General features: G+C 53.4%; 1 protein-coding gene across 2 annotated transcripts; it reads right to left on the reverse strand.

Moving 5' to 3' along the window:
- Positions 1-8,551: 8,551 nt before the first annotated feature.
- Positions 8,552-20,718, reverse strand: RHBDD2 (rhomboid domain containing 2). Of its 2 annotated transcripts, none has more exons than XM_036112514.2 (4): positions 20,449-20,718; positions 18,243-18,650; positions 12,102-12,252; positions 8,552-9,542 (listed from the first exon to the last, which is right to left on the reverse strand). In XM_036112514.2, exons 1-4 carry the CDS (start codon positions 20,633-20,635, stop codon positions 9,185-9,187), a joined length of 1,104 nt encoding a protein of 367 aa, XP_035968407.1. In that variant the 5' UTR covers positions 20,636-20,718; the 3' UTR covers positions 8,552-9,184. The 2 variants fall into 2 exon arrangements, with proteins under 2 accessions (XP_035968407.1, XP_035968410.1); XM_036112517.2 differs by lacking the exon at positions 20,449-20,718 and adding an exon at positions 18,721-18,874.
- Between the last annotated feature and the right edge of the window lie 897 nt (positions 20,719-21,615).

The raw sequence follows: 21,615 nt of genomic DNA on the forward strand, positions 1-21,615 counted from the left end.
TGTGCCTTTCAGGACTGGTGAAGGGTGCTGAGGCCGGGCTCTCAGCGGCTGGAGAGGGCCGGAACTGTTACCTAACACCGCCCAGAACCTCCCAGGGTGAGTGGCAACCTGAGCTCCAGCCCCCTTCTCCCTGCAGCCCGCTGCAACCTGACTCCTGCTAGACCCTGGTTCTCAGGAAAGCTGACCCTCTCCCAGGTGCAGAACCCACCAGGAGGGCCCAGCGCTCTTGGGGAGGGAGGGGCTCAGGGCCTGCAGGGAGGGATTGCAGCATGAGGGCTTGAGGCTAGACTCCAGGTAGGCAGGTACACCCCAAACATCCCAGAGGGCTTGCTGACACCAAGAGGGACTGAGCTGTATTGGCTCCAGAGGCCTGGGCGGAAGTTTGTGCCAGCGTGAGGCTGGGCTGTTCTCCTCCAGGGGACGCAGTCTCTGGGGGAAACGGGAGGCTGGTGTGTGGGATCTGCCTCCGTGTCCTATGCAGCTTCAGGACAGCTTCTTTCCTCTCGGGACCAGGGGGGCCAGAGGGCCTTTCCAGCACAGCCATCGGTACCCCTAGGCCGAGCCAGCCTGCACAAGGGCCTTTGCCACCGGAGAAATGTTCCAGTAGGTGAGTCACTGCGCTGTGTCGCCTGCTCCCATGTTGAACACACACACAGAGATGCAGCCCCCTTGGACATCCCCAGGCTGCCACACTCACACGCACACTCCTCCCCTGCCCATTATGGGGTGACTTCAGGGAAGAAAGACTGATGGGGTGCTGGTACTGAGAGCCACCGCCCTCCCCCTCCCCAGGCCCCAGGAGAGGTCCCTCCTTGCATCCCAGGTAAGGAGAAGGGAAACCAGATTAGTGGGATTTGACACCTGCGGTTCCGACCAGCCGTCTTCCCTTACAGGACAGGGAGGGACTTGGGCACCGTGGGCTCCCAGCACTCACGGCCACGGTGACAGAGAGTTACCTGCCCCCCCCCCCAACACTGGCAGAGCCCTCGGGATCTCTCTAGGATGGCAGGGAGGGGGAGAGTTCGGGGCAGGTGGGACCTGGGCTCCCCCCTTCCATCCGGGACAGTCCACCTCTGAGGCCAGGTAACCTTTCTGTGCACCCAGAGCCCTGAGAGTTAAAGAGGGGCCACACCTGGGCGTGGAGGCCGACAAAGAACAAACAGGAGGCTCAAGGGTTTTAGATTTCTTCTCTGCCAACCGCAGGAATGCCCCTGGCCGGCCCAACACACAGGAGAGCCAGAGAGAGCTGGTTCACCCTTTGGCAGAGATTGCAGGCCCGTGGATGGACCTGGTCTACCTGTCCCTAAACGCCCTCCCTCCTCGAGCTCCCGAAGCCCTCGGTGCACCGTGGCAGCCCCAGGGGAGAGGCCCCATTTCAGCTGGCTCCATCACTGGGTGGATTTGTGCTTCTCCCCTCGGACCCCAGCACAGTAAAACCAGCAGGGAAGGCTCCCAGTGGTCTCCACTACCTGCAGGATTAAGCCCAGACCTCTTAGGCTGAGCCTGAGAGCCCTTCCCACCTGGCCCGGTGGCCTCTCCCTGACCACATGCCCCCGTGGGCCCTTTCTCACCCCACTTCTTGGTCTAGCCAGGCTGAACACACCTGTCTTGACAGATGCTCGTGTCTCCTCCTGAACACCCTTCTCATTCCATTCTGGAGAGGTCTGCTCAGCCCTCTGGGCCAGGTTTGGGGATCACCTCCTCTGGGACGCCTCCCCTGGGTCCTGCAGGGCTGGCTGCCCGATTTTCTTTCTTTTTTTTTTTTTTTTAAGATTTTATTTATTTGACAGAGAGAGCACAAGCAGAGGGAGAGAGAGAGAGAAGCAGGCTCCCCGCTGAGCAAGGAGCCCGATGCGGGACTCGATCCCAGGACCCTGGGATCACGACCCAGGCCGAAGGCAGCCGCTTAACCGACTGAGCCACCCAGGCGTCCCTGGCTGCCCGATTTTCTGTGTTCTGCAGGAGGTGGGCAAATGTCTTTCCTGGAGCCTCCCGGGACTGCCGTGGGTTCTGTTTTCCTTACCAGAACACACTGGGACTGAGCCTTGCCATCTTTATGTCTCCAGCCCATGGGATGAGGACCAAGAGATAGCAGGTACTCAGACATATTTGATGAGAGAATGAATGAATGAATGAGTGAATGAGTGAAAGGGCGAGGGTGGCCATTGCCAGGACTCAGGCTCCCAGGATCTATGGTCCTTGACCAGGCAGGCTCAGAGCACAAAGCCGTCAGCAGGAGCGGGGCCTCCCAAGTCATGTGCAGATTACCAGGAATTAAGCATTGATTAAGCACCTGCTGTATGCATCACCCCCAGCCACTCTGTTCCATTCTGAGAACATGCCCAACCCTCTGCTCTTGTTCCTCTGTCTACCTGGAACATTCTTCACCCTGATCCTCTCACAGCTGCTCCTCGGATTCTTTCAGGTCTCAGCAGAGATGGGGCCTCCTCAAGGAGACCTTCCCTGATTTACAGTTGCCATTCTCTGTGTTGTCATCCAGCTTTGATGCCCTGCGCTGTGCTATCACTAGTTTAAGTTCTTCTTGTTTGTCTGTTTGCTGTCTGTCTCACACACACACACACACACACACACACACACACACACACACACCCTTAACCTCCTTGAAGGCAGGCAGGCATTGGGCACCTTGCTCGCTGCTGCACCCCCACACCTGGAATGGTGCCTGGCCCACAGGAGGTGCTCAGTAGATGTTCAGTGAATGACTGAACGCAGGCTTTGCTAGATGGTCCCCGTCCTCCAGGAGTTCACGGGGGTGAGTGGACAGACACCTACCTGGAGAAGGCCACCATGATGGCTCAATTTGTCGCAGCTGATAAAGCCTTTCCAACCCTTGCAGGAGCTGTATTTGTTGAATGCACAGGACATCAGGCATCTCTGTCCCGGGCTCTCATGCTGACGGCCTCCCTACAGGTCGGGGCTCCTATTTCTCCTCCGCAGGTACGGGGACGGAAGGTCAGCAAGGAGTGGTACCTTGCCCACAAGCTGAACTCTAGAAAGAAGCATTTCTCATCCCCTCCCTCTCTTTTGCATCTATAATCGCCCTCTGTGGGGCAGGTGCAATGCTCTCTCTTTCCAGACGAGGACCTGAGGCTCAGAGAAGCCCAGTGACTTGCCCTTATAGCCAGGGAGAGGAGCTGAGCCTCGGGCGGGGGGGGGGGGGGTTCCTGCCTTCTGATCAGAGCGCTTCCCTTGGGCCTCAATGGCACCAATCCCCAGGGTGGGGGGCTGAAGACTAACCAGGGTCTGGGTCCTAGCCTCATGTCTTCCCAGTGCCTCAGTCCATCTCTGCCTGCACACCCCTGGGGACCACCCAATCAAACTGCCCGAAATGGCAAAAACCCCTCTCCCCACCCCTGCCTGCAGACCACCTCCCTCTTCCAGCCCTCCCACTCCCCGCAGGACGCCAGTCACCCAAGTTCAAAATGGCACTTCTCTTCCATTTCCCCTTCTCCTCTCCCTCCCATCAAATGAGAGAGGATGCTGCGGAGCCAAGCGGGAAGGTGGCGAGGGGTGGGGTGGGGGCCTCCGGCAGGCCTTGAGTGTCAGCTGGTGGGGGGCTCCCGGAGGTTCTGAGCAGGATGGTGATGTGCCGAGTGCAGGTGCCTGGGGAGACGGGCCTGCCTGTCTTAGTCTCCCAACGCAGCTGTAACAAATCACCCCTGGGTGGCTTCCCACAACAGAAATGCTTTGTCTCACCGTTCTGAAGGCCAGAAGTCCCAAGTCGAGGCATTGACAGGGCCGTGCTTCCTCTGAAGGCTCTAGGAAGCAATCTGTCCCTTGCCTCTCCCTAGCTTCTGAAGGCTTCCAGAAATCCTTGGTGTTCCTTGGCTAGTAGACTCATCCTCCAATCTCTGCCTCTGTCTTCACATCGCTGCCCCTTCCCTGCGTCTCTGTGTCCCTGTGACTCCACGTGGCCTTCTTACAAGGACACCAGTGATCAGATTTAAGACCCACACTACTCCAGTGTGGTCTCTTCTTAACTGGATGACATCTGCAAGGGCCTTATTTCCAAAGAAGATCATGTTCACGGGGATAGGGTTAGGACTTCAATGTATCTTTTTGGGGAACACAGTTTAATCCACAACACTGACTGAGGGGTGCTGGGGGCTGGGCATGGTTGAAGCTGGGCCAGGAGGCTGCACCGACAGTGGGGGCGGGGACTGAAGCGTGGGTCCTGGAGAGGGGCCCCTTGCCCTGGCGGTGGGTGGGCTGCTGAGGCCCTGCGTGTAGGTGCTGTGTGGGGCCACCCTGAGCTCCCCATCATCCTGATCTGTTTCTTCCTGGGTGAGGCCTGGGCTCTGTGGAGGGGACAGGGGGTGTGGCCCTGCATGGGGCTGGGGGCAGGGCCGGGGTCTGGGGGAGAGAACATTTCTCCTGTGCCCTTATGTCTTCTGCTGAAATCTCTCTTCAGGAGCCCGAGTGGAGGTGGGGCTGGTCTCTGCAAGGGGAGGGGGATGGGATTACGGGCAGGGCAGAGGTCAGTCGCATCCAGGCTCAGGATGAGCCCTCTCTGCTCGCTGCTCCCCAGGGAGATCCCAGGCTGCAGTTTGGCCAGGGCCTGGCCCAGCCTGATAGGAAAAGGGGTCCCTCCACAGAGTTCCCAGCCATCCCAGAAGGGTTTGGAGTACTCCCACACACCAGTGCCACCACCCACCGCAGGAGAGTCTGATGGAAGGGCCTTGGGATGCCCCGTGAGCACCAGGGCCCTGGTCTCCGTGCCTAGGCTCCTGAGGCCAACACACTCCAGCAGACTCAGCTGGGACACAGGAGAGTCCCTGCCTCTTGTCCTGGCTGTCCACGAGCCCACTCCTCCACCCAGCGACCAGAACAGCGGAGCAAAGACAGGAGTCAGGGGACCTGGGTTCTCTGCTGTGTGTCCTTAGCCAAAGAAGTTCCCCTCTCTGGGCCTCACATTTCTGAGTACAGTGTGAGCACTGGAATCACGGTCTTTTCCAGCTCCCCTTCAATGGTGAACCTTGAGGAGCCTAATTCAGAGGAATGGGCCTCTGATGGTAGAATTCCAGGTAGTGCGTGATAGGCACACAGAAGGGGAGGTTTGGGCCCAGAGGGCTTTCTGTTGCCCTGCTCATCACAAGCCACAGGTGGCCATGCCTGTTTCTGAAGTTTGCTCATTTTCAGATGCTTCCTGCCAGCCATCTGGTCAATTCGCACAGCGCCAGCAGCAGGGGGTGTGGGGGGAAGGCGGGAGGGTGGTGGGAGAGAAGACTGGGGAGGTAGGCTAGGGTCAGATTGGGCAAGGCAGGGGGAAGGGAGGGGATTAGCTGGTCCCCACCCGGGAAGCAACATGTATATACAGTGTGTACTTGTGCACAGATCAGCTTGTGCTTGATTTTGTGCACGTACAGGTATGAATACGTGTAGGTGTGTGCCTTAACCACATGCGTGTGCATTTTGCATTTTGCAAACCTACCTGTTTGCAGTTAAATTGATGTGGGTGAGAACTCAGACATGTGAGTTCAAAACGTCGTGCCTGTGTTTATACACGCCTGCGGCGGGTGCACCCTCTGGTTCCAACGGCCCCGCACACCGGGAAAGCCCGCACCGTCCCAGCGCCGCCTCTAGGGCAGCCCCCCTGGCCATTGGCTCCTGGCGGGACTATAGCTAGGCCCCCAGGAGAAGGGGTTCCATTAAGGAGGCAACCTTAGGAAGTGACTTGGCCATGGCTCAAGGGCAGGGTTGGGCAGGCAAGCCTTTGCAGACCTTTCCTGGGGAGGGGCTCTAGGCTCACAACAGGACCCCGGAGCAAGGTCTCAGGCAGCCTATGCTCTGGAGATGGCAGGACAGTCCCCGAGGAGCCAAGCTCCGGGTCCAGGTTGGGGCACTGCTCTTGCAGCTGGCATCCGTCCAGGCATGGACCAGCATATCAGACTCAGGAAGCATCCTGGGGTGGAGGCTGGGAGAGGTGCCCCTGTGGGTCTCTGGAGCCCCAAGTCCAGCACCCAACTCGGAGACCAGCTCCCCCTTCTCCCCTTGGGGGAACCTCGAGGTATTCTATAGGATTGTCCTGCTTCCAAGCCTACTCTGCCCTCTCCCCCGCCCCCGCCCCGCTCACTGGGAGTGAGCAGGCACCCTCAGGCAGGGCAGGAGCACTGGGCTTCGGGTGGAAAAGCTGAGTAACCCCAGAAGGTGGCTTTGCCTTTCTGTCCCCCCCACTGCCAGGGTCTCAGGCCGGCTCTCACCACATCCATTTCGGGCTACTGCAACCATCTCTTCCCCACTGCCCTCCCAGCATCCATACTCACATGCTTCCCCTCCCCTGGCTACTGGAGCCTCACCTTCCAGTCTGCTGAGGCTGCCGTCCACCCTGCCCTTGCCCAGTGACCCCTCCTCTTCTCAGGAGGGTCTTCTCTGACTCCCCTAGATGGGCTCCCATCTCTCACTCCATCTCTATAAAGCAAGTCTCCCTTAACCAACAGTGGCTGGTTCTTTTCCACCTTCAGGTCCCCAGGGCCTAGCACAGGCTTGGAACTCAGTGGTCGCTCTCAGCTCTGTTGTTGGCATTGTCTGCAGGTCCGATTCCCTCACAGGACAGAAGCCAGCCTTTCCCTCCTGGACCCCCAGCCTCCAGAGCACAGCTGACCCCAGGGGATGTTTGTCACAGCCGCCCCCTGCTGGCCAAGCTGGGAAACTAGGCGTCTGGAAGCTTCTCTGGCAGCCATGAGTCCTGCCTTGCCTGGGGATAGGAGAGAGGTCTCTAGTGAGCAGGGAATAATGGCTTTCCCTTAAGCTGAACGTGCTAACAGTCGCGGTGAGTGCCTCCCTCCACGGAAGAGGGTGTGCTTGGCATCCAACCGGTTTCCAGCTCTCCAGACTGGTCTGGGAGCCTCCAATGAGTGCCCGATGGAGCTTCAAGTCCATGTTTGGCCATCGCTCCCACCCCTGAGCTCCCTGAGGGCAGGGATCCCCTGCTCATTTATGCATTCAACAGCTACTTATCAAGCGCCAGGCCTGTGCGCTCGCCTTCACCTGAGTCTCTAGCCCCGGCCTCGGCACACGCTCAGTGTTCGTGGACAGCAGGTGCTCTGGGGCTGGATCCAACAGGTAAATGGGGAAGGGCTTGGGATCCCCTCCAGGCCCTAGAAAATAGATCATGCTTATTGTTTTTTGTGGGGGAACAGCCCTCCTCTGCCCTGGCTCCAGGCTGCCAGCCGCGCACCGTGGCCAAACCAAGGAAAGTTCCAGGAAACACACGGATGTGGAAGCACGAGTCAGAGCAGTAACTGCTGCAGCGGCCCGAGCTGTTCCTGCCTCCCTGGGACCCCACGAGTAAAAGCGGGATGGAGGAGATGGTGGCACTGAATGACCTCTGAGGCCCCTCCCAGCTGTGTGACTCGGGGACCCGTGACGGGGGCCCCCAGCCCGACCATGTCCATGGCCCACGGCCTCCATAGCGCCTGCCAGCCCGTCCACGCAGGAAGGCCCTACGCCAGGGAAGTGACCCTGTCACGCTGGGAGCAGGTGGTCCTCTCGCCTGCTGCTGGATCCAGGCCCGGGACTGGGAAAGCGTGGAGGGGACACACAGCAGCCCGTACCCACCGAGTGACCCTGTGCTTGGAGAACAGAGGCCCCAGGCTGGGCCCTGCCAGACTTGCTCTGGGACCACCCACAACTCTCAGCTGCCGTCAGGGCACCCAACTCCTCGGCCGGGGTATCCTACTCTGGATCCTACTCTGGACTGGTGTTTGTGGTAGGTGACTGGACCGAATCCCCACCCCCCTCACCCAGGGCAGGCCACCCCGGTATGTGCCTGTCACCGCCCGGCCCTCACTGGGCTGGGTGCACTCGTGGGTGTGTCTTACTCACCTCTGATACCCAGGACCTATTAAAAAGCCAGCCCAGACTTGGCCATCCAGCTTCTGGAATAGATCAAGGTCACACATCGTAAGGTCTATGAAAACACCTGCCAGTCGGCGTGCCTTCTTGACGGCCGCGGGGAGCTCCAGCCGATGGCTGGCTCATCAGAAGCCACAGTTCTCAGGCCGGGCAGGCACCTGTGGGCTCAGGCACATTCCTATCCTCCATCTGCCCTGCATCAGAGGGGCTCACCCTGCCAACTCCATTTCCTGAGCTCACTTGCCAGTGCGTTCTGGCAGATCTGGCCCACGGGCAGCCCTGACGGTAGATGAGACGATGGGCAGAAAGGCCAGCCTCTTCTCAGCACCTCTGGCTTCAGAGGCCAGTACCGGGATGAGGTCGTGCCAGGCAACCCCTCCTCGCGTAGTCCCAGCTTGGAGGTGCCCCCTAGGGGCAGCAGTGGCTTCCCGCTGTTGCCAATCCCAGGGTTGTCCAAGCTTCCTGTTTCCCCCTTCAGCTATCCCAGCTCCTTTGCCACTCAAACCACCCCCCCACACCCCCCACCCCCGCCCCGTGTCAGATCTCCACTGGGTGGAGGTCGTCTGCCTGGTTCAACCTGATCCACTTGTCTTCGCCATCACACCCCACCCTGCTGCTGCCCCAACTCTGCCCTCTCTAGCCCCAGCCAGACCACAGAGACACCACGCACCATGAGCAGGTTGGAGGCGGTTTCTTTATACAAAGATAATCAACACTATGGATCCACCAGCATGCTGCTGCGGTTCACCATGGCCCACCGCACCGCTCCTGGGGCAGAAGGCTGGCGGTGGGGGGGGGGGGGTCACTGTAGGGGAGCAACACTACACGGGCCCCGGGACTGCCAAGCGCACGGGCTGGGAGCTCTCGAAGGGCAGACATAGACGCACGGACACTAGAACCAAGAGCACCACACACGAAGACAGGAAGGAAACGCAGAGCTAGAACGAGCCCCTGGCAGCCACTGACCACCCCAGTGCGCTCTTCTCCCAGGTGTTCTTCGGGAGGCAGGGCGGCAGGTGGGAGGCGCCCTGGGCCAGGGGCCAAGCAGCCCAGCGGGGCGGCTACAGAACTACGTGACTTAATCACAGAGCATCTCGCCCTCTGCGTCTGTAAACTGAGGACGACAAACTGCACTTCACATAGTTGTCATGAGGACTGGAATAGGGATATATATCAAAATACTCGACACAGAGCCTGGCACATAGAGGTGTTCGATAAATAATTTTTTGTCGAGAAAATCTTAGCTTCGCTCACAGAGGACCTTCTTCAGAAAGCCAAGATGTGAGATAACTTCCCTAGAAATTCCCTGTCAGGGTATCAGGACCCTTGAGCACTCCTTGGAGCCTGCAGCCACTGGGGTGGCCAGGGCCCCAGAATACACCGTGCCAGGGCAGTTGAGGGGGGCGGGGGGCTGGACCCCCAGGGAGGCACCCGCGGAAGCTGGGTAGACGCCGGAGGAGTTGGGGGTTGTGCCAAAATGGTTCTGTACGTAACACAGGCCAGAAGCTGGCTGGTACGGAGGCAGGCTGGGCATGTGGCCAGGAGCGCAAGCTGGCCAGGCGGCTAGTTTCTGGCCACTGGCGTGCTGCATCTGGGCGACAGGGTGGCTTGGGGACAGGTGAGGGTGGCCACTCTGCGTGGGGTAGGAGCCGGGCACGGGGTTCAGCCTGGAACAGAACAAGAGAGAAGATGGTCACTCAGCTGGTAACGCCCAGGCCCCTAGCAGTCGTTGGATGTGAGAAAGGCTCGGGGTCACCAGACCACTTTGTGTGACAACCTGCTTTGGACATTTTCTGTAACTAGCTCCAAGCACCAAGTGAGGAGACAGGTTAAGCTCAACCGGTCAGAAAACATGCCCGAGAGGGGAGGGCCCACTCACAGTCCCGCAGTAAGCCTGTAGGATGAAAGGACACGGGGCCCACGACTAAGGCCACCTGAGGCGTAACCGCTCGCAGCAGTTTGTCCCCCAGACGGAGATGGGACCGGATCGCAGCCGTCACTGTGTCTGTGGCCGGCTCAGCGATGCTACCCAAAGAGAATGGGCCAACTTCTGTGGGGGGGGGGGGGCAGGAGGGCTCGAGTGGGGTAACACAGGGCTTGGGCCCAGGCCTTGTCTGCTGTGAGGTTTTCTACCTGTGGCTTCGGGAGTGAAGACGCACAGCTCAAAGTCCTGGCCGGCAGGAACCGACAGGCCAGATGTGCGGAGCTGCGCCCTTGGAGATGAAAGACCCCCCACCCCGGCCCGCCACAGACACGTGTGGCTGGGACCACAAATGGAGACACAGCCCAAGGGTTTTATCCTCTGAACTTCTGCGCAGAGTTTCAAATATGGAGAACGATGGCGAATACGACTGGTGTTTGTGGTAGGTGACTGGACCGAATCCATACATGTTTCACTTAAAACCTGACCTGACAAATCAGCTGCTTAAGGGGGCACCTGGGTGGCTCAGTCAGTTGAGCGTCTGACTCTTGGTTTCGACTCAGGTCATCTCAGGAGCGCGAGATCGAGCCTGCGTCAGGCTTCAAGCTCAGCAGGGAGTCTGCGTGAGATTCTCTCTCCCTCTGCCTCTCCCCCTCCACCCCTCTCTAAAATAAATAAAGCTTTTAAAAAAACCCATCAAATCAGCTGCTTAAGTACAGGAACAAAGCACGTAACATTAACATCTCACTTCTTCTGGGATTCTTGGAAATGCAGAGAATCTGGATTATCGGAAGCTCGCCAAGAGCCTCCAGGAGGCAAAAGTGTCCAGACCGCTGTGTAACTGCCAAAAACAACACGCATGTTGTAATACCTGTGTCCCATCGCCAGGCCAACTGAGACGTCATGTTCTGTGCTGGGGGCCTGTAGCAGGCCGGGATAATGAGGCATTCTATACGTGCCATGTGAGGGACACGGAAGGACCTGAAGGGTCACCACCTCCCTGACCCCAGATCTGTCTGTCATGATGAGACAGAATCAGACCTGGCACCAAAGTGTCCCAGTTACAGCGAGGCAGCTGCTGTTCCACATGGAAGAACTTTCTCGTCAGGGGCTGCCTTGGAGATGAGCCCCCAGCCAGGAGGCCGAGGCAACCACCCTCAGCTGTCTGAGAGGGGGCAACTTCACAGGGTGCGAGCTTGTACCCAAGGACCCCTGAAGTCCCCTCTCGAATCTATGAGAACAGCAATTAAAAGCCTAAAAGCCTTCATACACCTAACTAAATTTCAATCGTCTCCCACATATTTAGACCCCAGGGATCACTTGCCTGAAATTGGGTGAGTGTGTATTTCTGGTTTTCCCAGTACCCCCCAACACCCCCGCCCCTGATGTCCCCGCCTTTAAAGACATGGTCAAAGGGCCCTGAGCTGGTGAAGGCTGGGGGGCATCCGCCTCCTCAAATAAGCTACAAACAGCAGCTTCCAATTCAACCGAAACCCTGCGTCCAGGCCAGCACAGAGCTCGGACTCTATTCCACAGCTGGTTGAAGGTAAAAGCTCCTGAACTTCACACAAGTCCTTTCTTTTGGAGGGAACCCTGAAGGAAAGAAAATCTATGTGGTGAAGTCTCAGCATGGATGCACCCAGGGAAGGACAGAGAGGCCGGCAGTGGGGAAACAGCTGAAAGGGGGTGAATAGGACCTGGAAGAAGAGACCCTAGTTCTAGATGGGGCTCTCCTGCCTGTGTTACCTAAAGAGACTCCTGTCCTCCTTGGGCCTCCTCTCTGATGGGACGGAGTGAGGCTACGTTAGCCTGGGCGGCTTGCCTAGCACCTTCCATGGAGTTAGTGAGCCTGGTCTGGAAGACCCGAAACCTTACCTTCTCTTGCTGGGTGGCCGAGAAAACGCTACCTCTCAGGTCCTGCGCTGTCTCACGTCCCAGCCGCCTAGTCAGCCATGCGGACTGCCTGCTTCTCACCAGGGCTCCATGCCAGAGCCCAGGGGGACCTGCGCAGGGTGCTGGGCAGCACTGAGGGCTGGTAACAACACTTGATGGGGCCATTCCCTCCCACGGTCTGTCCCAAGTCACTCAGGGGTATACGTGAGCACTTCAGATGCCTTCCCTTCCCCCTTTCGGCTCAGTCCCTACTTCAGATGCAGCTGGGCAGGATCTAGAGCACTCAGAAGACATCTGTGCGTGGACGTTCTGGGTCCGGGATTGTACATACCCTATCCCTTTTTCCTGCGATACTGAACCAGTCACACTCTCTACGGGCCCTGGAACAAGTGTTAAGAGTTTTGTAACTTACTTCCGGCTGTGGGCTGCCCTTCTTTCGGCTGAAGAGCCTGAGATGTACTTGAACACCGAAATCCTCCTCATGAGGCTGAAGGGGAACTTCTGGTCGAGCTTCAGTGCTACTCGCTCTGAGAGGTCGATGGAATAGCAGTAGGTGAGGCCATCTGAGGTTGGTGTATTAAGTAAAACTGGAGACGGCTCAAGGGAGGAGGGCCGAACACTTCCCCATAGAACACAGGTTCCCACATTTATTCCACAGGGGGATTAGCACTCGCTCTACCATAAGCTGAAGCTCAGGGGAAACCAAGGCTTGAGTTTCTATGCCCTGCACCTCAGAGGGAACACGGCCCAGCAGTCGAGGAGGGCAGATGACGCCTCGCCTGCCCTGTGCCAACCCGTCCCATGCCAACTGCTACAATCACACCAGCACACGCCTGTGTCTCTGCAGTGGGATGAGCCAGGAGGCTGTCTCGATACCCTCTGTGGGGACTGACATCTTCTTGTCCCTTTGTCCCCAAATAGAAGGCACCCTGCCTCCATGTGACCAAGTGAGCCTCGTGTGGGCCTCTTTGGCAGCACTTCCCCCCCATGGTCACCACCCCCAGTAAGTGATCTGAGGGCACTCTGGCTGACCTATGTCAACCCACCACTGCCGAGGCAGCCATAAAGATTCAGCTTTCGTCCATCCGTCCGTCCATCCATCCATCCATCCCTTTGACAAATACCTAGTGAGCACCTGTGATACACCAGGAACTAAGGAACGAGTGCCAGACAAGGAGGAAGTAACTGGGGTAGAGGAAGTGGTGATAAGCAAACGTTGATCACTGGAAGATCAGGCTGGGGACCCTCACCTAGTGTAGGGAGACCGAGAAGGCTTTCCCTAGGAAGTGAGGTGCGTGCTGAACCCTAAATTGCAAGCAGCAGCAGCTAGAAGAGGGTAGTGGTGGAGAGAAGGTAAGGAGGCCCTGGGAGCTGTTCCTGAGGCAGTGTTCTTCACTGGAATGCTCCTGGCAAGTTGGGCAAGACAAGCCTTTGCTGGGCTAGACTCTTCCACTCATTATTGGACATTCGGCGTCCCCAGCCACCGGCCACCAAATGGCAGTAGCGCCTGGTCACCGTGATAACCAAAAATGGCCCTGCATGCCTCTGTGTTCTTTCAGGGAGGGCAGTATTATTTCCAAAGACTGATTTCCAATGATAACCAGTGCTGTGAGGAAGTCAAAAGTTGTCCCGGCTGATGACTTCAGAACGCTCTTAACCATCTGTTCTGCTTCGGACTCTGAAGAAGTCATGGTACCAGACTAGTCCTCCCACCATAGATAACTGTAAGCTGGGACACAATATTTTACACAACTGTCTTCAGACTTTGGACAGCAAACACTGTGTGCCAGGCTGTGATACTGAAGACAAGGGAAACAAATGAAGCGAGCCTCAAGACTGAGCTGGCTTTCCAGTGCCTGGAGGCACTTTCCAAACTACGGTATCGAAAGGGGACTCCAAGCAGAGAATGGTGTGTTTTGCTGAGCCGGAGAGACAGAGAAAGTTCAGAGAAGAAAAAGTGCCTGGGATTTCCAGGTCAGAGTCACAGAGAGGAGGGAGCTGCTCAGGGAAGGAGCTCCAGAAACGTACCTGAGTCTTTAGCTGAATACCAGTGTGCACACACGCGGGCAGAGACTCCTCATGCCAGGCAAAGAGCAGCTACTGAGGGAACAGCAACTATCCTGGAGCTCACACAGGGCAGGGACATGCTCGAGTTCTAACTAGACAGGGTGAAGAGACCTCACTGAACACCTAGGGCATACAGAGGAGACCTCCAAAAAGGTAATGCTTTGCCAAGTAAATTAACTACTTATCACACACAAACACAAAAAATCAACACTTGTTAAAACAAAAACAAAAACCAACAACCAACTCAGCCCTCGATAACACAGCATTTGCAGTGTCTAGTGTAAACTAAAAAATTACGAGATATGTGAAGAAAACGGGTCCATACTCAGCAGGAAAATCAGTCAAAAACAGATCCAGAAATGATAGAGAAGATGGTATTAACAGACAAGTATTTTAAAACAGCTACCACAAATATCTAAGTACATGAAGGGTTTAAAGGAAAACACAAACACAATGAAGGAACAGATAAAGAATCCCAATACAGAAATGAAAACTACAAAAAAAAAAAAAAAAAAAGAACCTCTTGAGCTGAAATATACAACACGAGAAATAAAAAACTAAGTGGATGGGTTTAACAGCAGAGTATATACCGAAGAAAAAGAGATCACTGAACTTGAAGGCAATGCAACAGAAACTATCCAAACTGAAATGGAGAGTGGAAAAAAGCTAAAAGAATTAAAAAATAAACCAAGCCGGGGCGCCTGGCTGGCTCAGTCACTAAGCATCTGCCTTCAGCTCAGGTCATGATCCGAGGGTCCTGGGATCGAGCCCCGCATCGGGCTCCCTGCTCAGCGGGAAGCCTGCTTCTCCCTCTCCCACTCCCCCTGCTTGAGTTCCCTCTCTCGCTGTGTCTCTCTCTGTCAAATAAATAAATAAAATCTTAAAAAAAAAAAAAAGTAAACCAAGCCTCAGAGACCCACTGAACAATACTAAGTAGTCTAACATATGTGTAATTGGTACCCTCGAAGGAGAGAAGAAAATAGGATACAAAAAAACCCTGGAGACATAGTGATGCTAATTTTTTTAGACTTAATGAAAACTCTAACCTCACAGATCCAAGATCCAATGATCAACTCCAAGCAAGGTCAACTTAAAGAAAATCACCACAAAGGCACATGATAATTAAATAACTGAAAAAGAATGATAAAAAATTGTGAAAGGAGCCAGAGGAAGACAATGAATTATATAAGGAAAACAATAAGAATTACTGACTTCTCATGAGAAAACAATACAAACCAGAAGTAATGCAATGACATCTTAAAAGTGAAAGAAGATCAGAGAAGGCCAGAATTCTGTATTTAGTGAAATAAAGGCATTTTCAAGAACGCAAAGCCAAGAATTTGTCACCAGTGTACCCACTGTATAAGAAATGTTAAGGGAGGTTCTTTGGGCAAAAAGAAAATGATACCAGATGGAAACTATGATCCACACAAAAGAATGAAGAGAATTAGAGGGGCACCTGGGTGGCTCAGTCGGTTAAGCATCTGCCTTTGGCTCAGGTCATGATCCCGGGGTCAGGATTGAGCCCCGCATCGGGCTCCCTGCTCAACGGGGAGTCTGCTTCTGCCTCTGCCCCTCCCCCCCACTGTCCTCTCTCTTTCTTGCTCTCAAATAAATAAATAAAATCTTTAAAAAAAAGAATGAAGAAGATTAGAAATGGTATATATGTGGGTAAATGTTGCTTTTTTAAAATTAAGAAATATATAATTGACTGTTTAAACAGAAGTAATAGTAATGTACTATGAGGTTTATAACACCTATGACAGCAGCAGAAATAAAATGTATGACAACAATAACACAAAGGATAGAAAGAAGAAAAACAGAAATACAATTCTGTAAGATTCTTAAATTATATACTAAGTGGTAAATTATCCAAAAGTAGTCTGTGATAAACTAAAAATGTATATTGTAAACTCTAGAGCAACCACTAAGAAATAAGACAAAGAGATATAGTTAACAGCAAATAGAGCAAACCCATAAGAGCCCATCTTTAAAAAAATGAAATACTGAAGGGGCACCAGGGTGGCTCAGTCTGTTAAGCATCCAACTCTTGGTTTCAGCTCAGGTCTGATCTCAGAGTCGTGAGATCAAGCCCCGTGTTGGGCTCTGTGCTCAATGCAGAGTCTGCTTGAGTTTCTCTCTCCCTCTCCCTCTGTGCCTCCCCCACCTCAAATAAATAAATAAATAAATAAATAAATAAATCTTTAAAAAATACTCAACTGAAGTCAGGAAAAGAGGAAAAAAGGAACAAAGAACATTTGGGACAAAGAGAAAACAAAGAGCAGGCAGGAAGACTTAACCTCAACCATATCAATAATTATACTAAATGTACATGAGCTAAACATGCCATTTAAAAGGCAGAGATGGTCAGACTGGAGACCCAACTACATGCTCTCTACACGAAACATGTTTTAAATATAAGGACACAAACATATTAGAAATATAATGACAGGGGCGCCTGGGTGGCTCAGTCGTTGGGCATCTGCCTTCGGCTCAGGTCATGGTCCCAGGGTCCTGGGATCGAGCCCCGCATCGGGCTCCCTGCTCCGCGGGAGGCCTGTTTCTCCCTCTCCCTCTCCCCCTGCTTGTGATCCTGCTCTCACGGTGTCTCTCTCTGTCAAATAAATAAATAGAATCTTTAAAAAAAAAAGAAAAAAAAAAAAGAAATATAATGACAGAAAAATAGCTACCATGTATATACTAATTTTAAGAAAGAAAGCTAGAATAACTACATAGTAATATCAGAAAACAAAGACTTCAGGGCAAAGAATATTACCAGAGATTAAAATGGTCATTTCACAAGGATAAAAGGTGAGTTCATTAAGATGACATAATAATCCTAAATGTGTATGCATCCAGTAATAGAGCTTCAAAATACTTGAAGCAAAAATTGACAAGAATTGAAAGGAAAAAATAGACAAATCCACAATTTTAGTTGGAGATTTCAATAGTCCCCTTTCAGTAATTGATAGAACAGTATAACTGTATAGAAGGCTAGAACAACATCAACACCCTGACCTAACTGACAGACATTGAACACTATACCCACCAACTGCAGAATGCCCATTCTTTTAAAGTACACATGGAACATTCACCAAGATCTATCAAATGCTGGGCCAGAAAACAAATTAAAAGGACTACAATCTTAAAAAGAAAGTTCTCCGACCACATGAAAGGAAATTAGAAATCATCAACAAAAGGAAACCTGAAAAATCACCAAAAATTTAGAAATTAAGAAACTCATTTGTAAATAACCCTTGGATCAAAGAAGAAATCCCAAGGGATTAGGGATTTTAGAAAGGGAAATTAGAAAATACTTCTGACTAAATGAAAATGAAAATACAACATCAAAATGTGTGGGATACAGCCAAAGTAATGCCTACAGAGGAGTTCATAGCTTTAGATTTCATATATATATTAGAAAAAACAGGTTCAAAATTAACAAAATTAAAATTTTAGAGTAAGATAAATGAACTATGTGTGTATTTACACACTACCTACCCTAATAGCTTACAGAATCACAGATTGAAAGAGATTTTATGAATGTACCCTATTCAACATCCAACACTACCAATTCTGGTATTTAAAAAAAGTAACCCACATTGGGGCACCTGGCTGGCTCAGTCGGTAGAGTGTACAACTCTTGATCTTGGGGTTGTAAGTTCAATCCTCATGTTGGGTGTAGAGATTACTTACAAACATTTTTTTTTAATATAATAAGAAAAGGGGTGTCTGGGTGGCTCAGTCGGTTAAGTGTCCAACTCTTGATTTCAGCTCAGGTCATAATCTCAGGGTCGTGCGATGGAGCCCCACGTTGGGCTCCTCGCTCAGCAGAGTCTGTTTGTCCTTTTCCCTCTGCTCCTCCCCCCACTCTCCCTCTCCCTCTATCTCTAAAATAAATAAAATCTTAAAAGAAAAAAAAAAGTAACCCACACTGTATTTTAGAACTCCCCCCCATCATCACCTGTCACTGCCAGAATATTATACAAGTGATGTAAGGCTTATCCTAAGTTTCTAATCACCCATAAGAGCCTATCCTTAAAAAAAAGTTTTTTTCTGACAAAAAGACTAAACCAAACCAAACCAAACCAAACCAACCTGTTTCCTCTTCCTTTCATGGAACATCTCGAACTCATGGGTATTTCAGATTCTTCCAATGAAACCTCTTCTCATCATTAGCCAAATGTAGGTTTATACCTCAGTTTACAAGGGAAAAAACCCCAAATCAGAATATTTCAAACTGGCAGTGCTAAGCTGGCGTGAGGAGATAGCTAGCTATGCTGATTTCCAGATGGGGAAATTCTGGCCTAGAGAAGGGAAGTGACCCACCCAAGACCCCATGGTTTTCAAAGCTGAAGCTAGAATCTAGATTACCTCCACCTGAGCTGATGGCTCTATCTGCGGCTCCCCCCCCCCCCCGCGGCCCTCCAACTTGGTTCACTCTTTGGCATGTCACCACCCTCCAACTGCTTTCCAGGAAGGATACACGCTAGCCCAATTCCAAGTCCACAGACATTACTGAGGAAGGAGGTCTGGGGAATGAGCCAGGAGGCACACAGCAGGAGCCACGGCACCAGCATCGAGGGCACGACCACGCCAAAGACCAGGGCCCTCCGCATGCGAGAGCGGACGGAGTTGACTCCCAGCATGGCAAACGCCACTGGGGTGAAACCTCTGGCATCCTCCACCTCCCCCAGCTTCGACAACGAGGACACAGCTTCAAACGACAGGAAAATGATAGCAGAGAAGATGGCGAAGATCACGGTGAAGAAGCAGTGGCGGACGGTGCCCACGGTTCTCTCGAAATTGCCAGCAAAACGCCAGATGATAATAGCACCGCAGAGCAGGGAGACAGGATTCTCATAGACAAAGATGTACGTCACCAGCCTGTAAACTGCAGAGGGAGCAGGGTTAGAGGCTTGGCAGTGGGGGCGCTAAGGAGGGCAAGCCAGGTTACAACCCACCTCGGAAAGGGGGAGTAGCTGGCTGTCAGGGCCAGCGAAAATCAGCCAGGAGCCACAATAGGCAGGGGGAGGCAATAGTGAAGGACCCAAGACTCAAAGGAGAGCTGTGAACATCCAATCCTTGCTCTTTCCCGGACCTGGAGCAAGTCCGTGACTAGCTTCCACGTGGGGGAAAAAAAAAATAACACTTTTTAGCATGGGATGGTCTTTGAATTTGTAATGTGCTTTAGAATCCTTTTTTTTTTTTTTTTAGGTTTCAATACTGACCTATCTCACCGGGCAGTTTGAGGGTTAATTAATTGTAACAGCTTCAGGGTGGATTGAGTGGGTGTCACTTAACACTCTTTGTGCCAGTCTCCTCGGCTGTAATCCTGACCTCTCCTTCCATAGTGGCTGTTCAGAGGAAGAAAAAAGGGACCATGAATTATTTTGTACCTAAAAAGATCATAAAACTATCACTAATTATATAGAGAACTCAGAAGTCTTCCTTGAAAGCGCGTATCCAACCTTACAGGTAGAGCAATGCTTGATATGCCCATGAACCCCACACTCAGAGAAGCTGTGAACTAAAGGGGGGTAAGGGGAGCTCTGTTGACACTGACATTTTGCATTTGTCTACAAGGATGTGCTCTGTGTATCCAGGGCAGGTGGAACAGTTTGAGCAGGGAGGCAGGCTATGAACCTTATGCCTCAGGCCATCTCTATAAGGCTGCATCATCTCAAGAGTACTTCATTATTTGCGGCAATCATTCCAAGTACAAACTGAAATTCCCAGTATAAATGTGAAGATTCTAGAAGCAACTCTATACGGTTTGGGTATTAGACACCCCCAAGGCTCCAGTTCCAAAACAACACACAATAAAAAAAAACCTGTTGCTGTCTCAATTGCATGACTTGATAGCTCTGCGACTCCCCCACATTAAAGCCTGTTTCACCTAAATAATGGAGAATAATAAAGCCTACGTCATGGGATCAAGATTAATGCTCGTGAGTGTGCTTTGCGAAACAACAAAAGCTATACAATTTTCCCATTTTCCTCCCCAGAAAAGAAGGGGGAAGAGACAGAGACTAGGTTTGTCTCTCATGAGCGGACGTTTATATTGAATCGATCTGCAAAATTCCTCAGCCGTAGATGATACAAACACCTTTCCCAAGGCACAAGATGCCTCCTCTTCCGCCCCCCCCCCCCCCCAGGAGTTGGGAATCAAGAGTCAGGGTTAAGATGCACACGAGGAAGCAGAAGAAATTCTAAACCCCAAAGAGGCCAGGACGCTTCTAGGGGGAGCCACAGACGATGCTCAAGTGTCTTGATGGAGAGAGAAACATTGTTCCCAGGGGGCGGGGGGAGGGGGGAGTTAGGCCCTCCAGCAAACGTCGGTGTGTATGTGACGGGGAGAGGGAGAGGAACGAGCCCTCTCGTCGGGGAGCGAGCCTGGGTGAACGAAGCCGGTTTGCTAGCGAATGGATGCGGGGCCTCGACCAGACGGGCGGCGCCGGGAAAGGGGACGAATTCGGGTAGGGAAGGATTACAGTGATGACGAAGATGGGACTCTGGAGGGACAAAGACGCGGGATACGGGGCTGGTGCTCCGGGCGGGGAGAACGATGTGCGGGCGGAGTGGCTGGAGGTGAGCCCCGACGGCGCGGGCGCGAGGAGGCCGGAGCCCAGGGCCTGGCGAGGTGGGAGGAAGAGGGCTGGCCCCCGTGGCCCGGCCCCGCCCCTGCTCACCTTGCCAGTTGCGCAGGGCCTCGGACCGCAGCGAGAGGCCCGAGGGCGCCAGGGGCGGCTGCAGCAGGAACAGGCGGGGCCCGGACACCAGCAGCGAGAGCAGCGCGGTGAAGAAGGTGGCGGATGGCACCTCGGGACACAAGGACCAACTCCGACACCCGGGCTCCGAGGCCTCCATGGCCGCCATTGCTCTTGCGCCCCTTCTCGGCGCAGGCTGATCCTCGGCTCCTTCCGCCTCCCTGCGGCTGTCTCCCCTGGCAACCGCGACGGAGGCGGCCGGAAGCCCCGCCTCCCCGAGGCCCCGCCCCGCGCCGAGCTGCCCTATCCGGTCGCGCAGGCCGCAGGGAGTCGGAGCAGCGCCCTCTAGCGTGCAACGCTGGGGCCTCGCACAAGTGCCGTGCTTGGACCGCTTGCCGGGCGGGGGTTTGGATTTCATCATCTCCGCTCCAGATACCGAATGAATTCTGTGTCTTGCGGTTTACAGAGCCCTTTCGCACGCACGCGCACGCACCTGCCTTATCTGTGCTTATCCCCATTACGCCGATGAGGAAGCTGAGGTCTGGGGAGGGCCCTGAGTAATTCAGTTGAATGGCAAAGACGGATTTCGAACTCGGATCCTCCCCCTGCTAGGGCCTGGAATTGGCTGGGACTACCGCCGAGGCAGCCTTCAGTGGCTGGATTGGAGAGGAGGGGGCAGGAGATGAGGCCCGAAGCGTTAGAATGTAATAGAACCCGTTAACACTCAAGGTGTATTTCAGCACTTCAAATCCGACAAGCGGCGTCTCCAGAGTACAGCTATTTAGACAACTGAATATTCTTTCCCTGATTCCAGATGCCTAAGGAGGCGAGGCACCTTGCCCGAGGTCACAAGCGGGGAAGTGGTAGGATTAGGATTTGAATCCGGTTTGCTAGGGTCCGATTTTCTGCATCTTTAACTATTTCCCTTTGCCATCCCGCCTACTGCTACCTGTATGAAAATTTGACTTGAAATCATGCTGACCACCGAAAACTAAACAATGCTTCGCTCTCTGTGCTGGAAATTCATATCCATTCTTCGTCCCTACTCTGCCCACTGCGAAGTTCTGGCAGTGTCTGTGTTCCCATGGACCTCAGAAAGGGAACCTGAGATTCTTTCCATCCTCTGTGTTCAGTACTAAAATATAACTA

This window comes from Halichoerus grypus, chromosome 6 (genome assembly GCF_964656455.1).
Source record: "Halichoerus grypus chromosome 6, mHalGry1.hap1.1, whole genome shotgun sequence".
Lineage (NCBI taxonomy): Eukaryota > Metazoa > Chordata > Mammalia > Carnivora > Phocidae > Halichoerus > Halichoerus grypus.

What these genes read in the sequence shown, in the direction of transcription:
- RHBDD2 (XM_036112514.2), bottom strand. Translation starts at nt 20,635, where the DNA reads ATGGCGGCCATGGAGGCCTCGGAGCCCGGGTGTCGGAGTTGGTCCTTG. An exon ending in GGCCCTGCGCAACTGGCAAG is followed by an intron (nt 18,651 to 20,448) that starts GTGAGCAGGGGC and finishes CTCCCTCTGCAG; the next exon opens with TTTACAGGCTGGTGACGTAC. An exon ending in AGGGCAGCCCACAGCCGGAA is followed by an intron (nt 9,543 to 12,101) that starts GTAAGTTACAAA and finishes GTTCTGTTCCAG; the next exon opens with GCTGAACCCCGTGCCCGGCT.